The sequence below is a fragment of the Elephantulus edwardii genome, unplaced genomic scaffold (genome assembly GCF_000299155.1).
Source record: "Elephantulus edwardii isolate Elephantulus edwardi_28Jun2011 unplaced genomic scaffold, EleEdw1.0 scaffold00025, whole genome shotgun sequence".
Taxonomy (NCBI): domain Eukaryota; kingdom Metazoa; phylum Chordata; class Mammalia; order Macroscelidea; family Macroscelididae; genus Elephantulus; species Elephantulus edwardii.
Genome location: NW_006399775.1, coordinates 23,944,185 through 23,946,662, shown reverse-complemented (window position 1 = coordinate 23,946,662; position 2,478 = coordinate 23,944,185). Strand labels below are relative to the sequence as shown.

Sequence of the window (2,478 nt, the reverse complement as noted above, 5' to 3'; positions counted from 1 at the left end):
TGAGGGACAACGCAGGAGGGGAAGACCCTCTATGAGATGGATTGATTCGGTGACTGGGGTAATAGGGATGGGTGTGTCAGAGGCGGTGCGATTGGCGCAGGATAGAGCAGGGTTTAGGGCTGTTGTGCATAGGGTCGCTATGAGTCGGAAACGACTCGATGGCACATAACAACAACAACAACAACGGGAAGGAAAAGGGATGCTGGTGGAGTGAAGAGAGGGATGGGTCAAGAAACATGTGCCAAGGGCAGTGGGCCAGGGAGAATGACATGGAATCTATTGGTTACTTTGATAATGGGAAAATGTCTTTCATATGCCCCTTTCTGTAACATGCTTATCTGTCAGATACTGTTCTAAAGCTGAGCATTCAAATCAAGACAGACTAGTAAGAAGGATTGGACATCAACTTCCAAAATAACAGGCCTTCAAAAACCTGATGTATACCTCGTAGAGTACACCTTGACTGGACTAGAAGATATAGTAATTGAGATTGAGCCCTCAAATATGGAAACACAAAGGAGAAGGAACAGCTGTAAGCAGACACTAGAGATTTTAACATGGAATGTGAGAAGCTTGAATGTAGGAAAATTGGACATTGTAAAGAAAGAAATGGAACACATAAGTCTTGATATACTAGGTATTGGTGAAATGAGATGGGATGACTTGGGATATTTTGACTCAGACAATTATATGATCTATGCAGGAGATGAAAAAGTGAGGAAAAATGGAGTTACTTTCATAGCTAAAAAAAGTAATTCATAGATCCATTTTGTAATAATAATGTTGTGAATGACAGGATAATATCCATGTATATACAAAGCAGTCTAATGAATATCACTATCATTCAAATATGTATACTGACAACCAGAGCCAGAGGAGGAAATAGATGATTTCTACAAACTTTTACAGTCAGAAATAGATTGGACAGACAATCAAGAAGCATAAATAATAATGGGTGACTGGAATGCAAAAGTGGGTGACAGAGAAGAAGGATCAGTAGTTGGAAAACAGACTTGGTGACAGAAATTAGTCTGGAGATAGAATTGAAGAATTCTGTACAATGAAGGACTTATTCATTGCAAATACCATTTATAAGAAACATAGACTAGGGTGGCTGGCCCTGGCCCCCGAGCATACTCTGAAACTTTGAAAAACCCCAGATTCTCACATGCATTCCATTCTTATCGCCACATATATTCTAAGTAGTAAGATTTTTTTTGGAGGCTGAATGTTCACACATACGTTGAATATTTCCTCATGGTCTCTGTGAAAACTGGTTGGAGTCCTTTTAAGTGAGATAGAAATAAAGTGTCATGGATTAAGCCAGAATCAATGCCCTTGGGAACACTGCCTAAGGGTTTTACATTCAGCAGTTTATCAGAGAGTGAAGGATAAGTTTTGGGAAACTATACTAAAAATGTAAACAAGTGTCTATTTTTATAATTATCTTAACTATCAATCATAATTTACATAAGAAGAAGAACAAAGATAAGAAAAGAAAGAGAGAAGAGGATGAAGAAACTCAACTTGATATTGTTGGAATCTGGTGGACCGTAACAAACTTCGGTGAAATTTCAGGAACCATAGCCATTGAAATGGATAAAGGAACCTATATTCATGCACTTGACAATGGTCTTTTTACACTGGGAGCGCCACATAAAGAAGTTGATGAAGGCCCTAGCCCTCCAGAGCAGTTTACAGCTGTCAAACTGTCTGATTCCAGGATTGCCCTGAAATCTGGCTATGGAAAATATCTTGGTATAAATTCAGATGGACTTGTTGGACGCTCAGATGCAATTGGGCCAAGAGAACAATGGGAGCCAGTCTTTCAAGATGGGAGAATGGCTTTATTGGCCTCAAATAGCTGCTTTATTAGATGCAATGAAGCAGGTGATATAGAAGCAAAGAATAAAACAGCAGGAGAAGAAATGATAAAGATCAGGTCCTGTGCTGAAAGAGAAACCAAGAAAAAAGATGACATTCCAGAAGAAGATAAAGGCAATATTAAACAATGTGAAGTCAATTATGTAAAGAAATTTCAGAGCTTCCAAGACCACAAACTTAAAATAAGTAAAGAAGACAATAAAATTCTTAAAAAGGCTCGGAAAGATGGATTTTTGCATGAGACACTTCTGGACAGGAGAGCCAAATTGAAAGCTGACCGATACTGCAAATGACCAAGATTTCTGTTTCTGTCTTACCCAGTTGTGGTTTTTTTGGTTGTTGTTTTTCGAATAAAATACTCAGTAGGAAAAAAAAAAAGAAACATAGACTATACACATAGATTTCACCTGATTGTATATGCAGGAATCAGGTCAATTACATCTATGGAAAGAATCGCTGGAGAAGCTCAGTACCGGCTGTGAAAACTAGATCAGGTGCTCATTATGGAACAAACCATCAACTACTAATATGCAAGTTCAAATTGAAGCTAAAGTAGGTAAAATTAAATCCAAAGGAACTAAAATTTGACCTTGA

The 2,478-nt window shown here is 38.1% G+C and overlaps 1 protein-coding gene across 1 annotated transcript in view; it reads left to right on the top strand.

Moving 5' to 3' along the window:
• LOC102863313 (protein FRG1-like) overlaps positions 1–2,177 on the top strand; it is a 4,016-nt gene extending 1,839 nt beyond the window's left edge. Inside the window, exon 2 of the mRNA XM_006882932.1 lies at positions 1,476–2,177. Within this exon, the coding sequence (XP_006882994.1) occupies positions 1,476–2,177 (702 nt within the window). The remainder of the gene's footprint in view (positions 1–1,475) is intronic.
• The last annotated feature ends 301 nt before the right edge of the window (positions 2,178–2,478 follow it).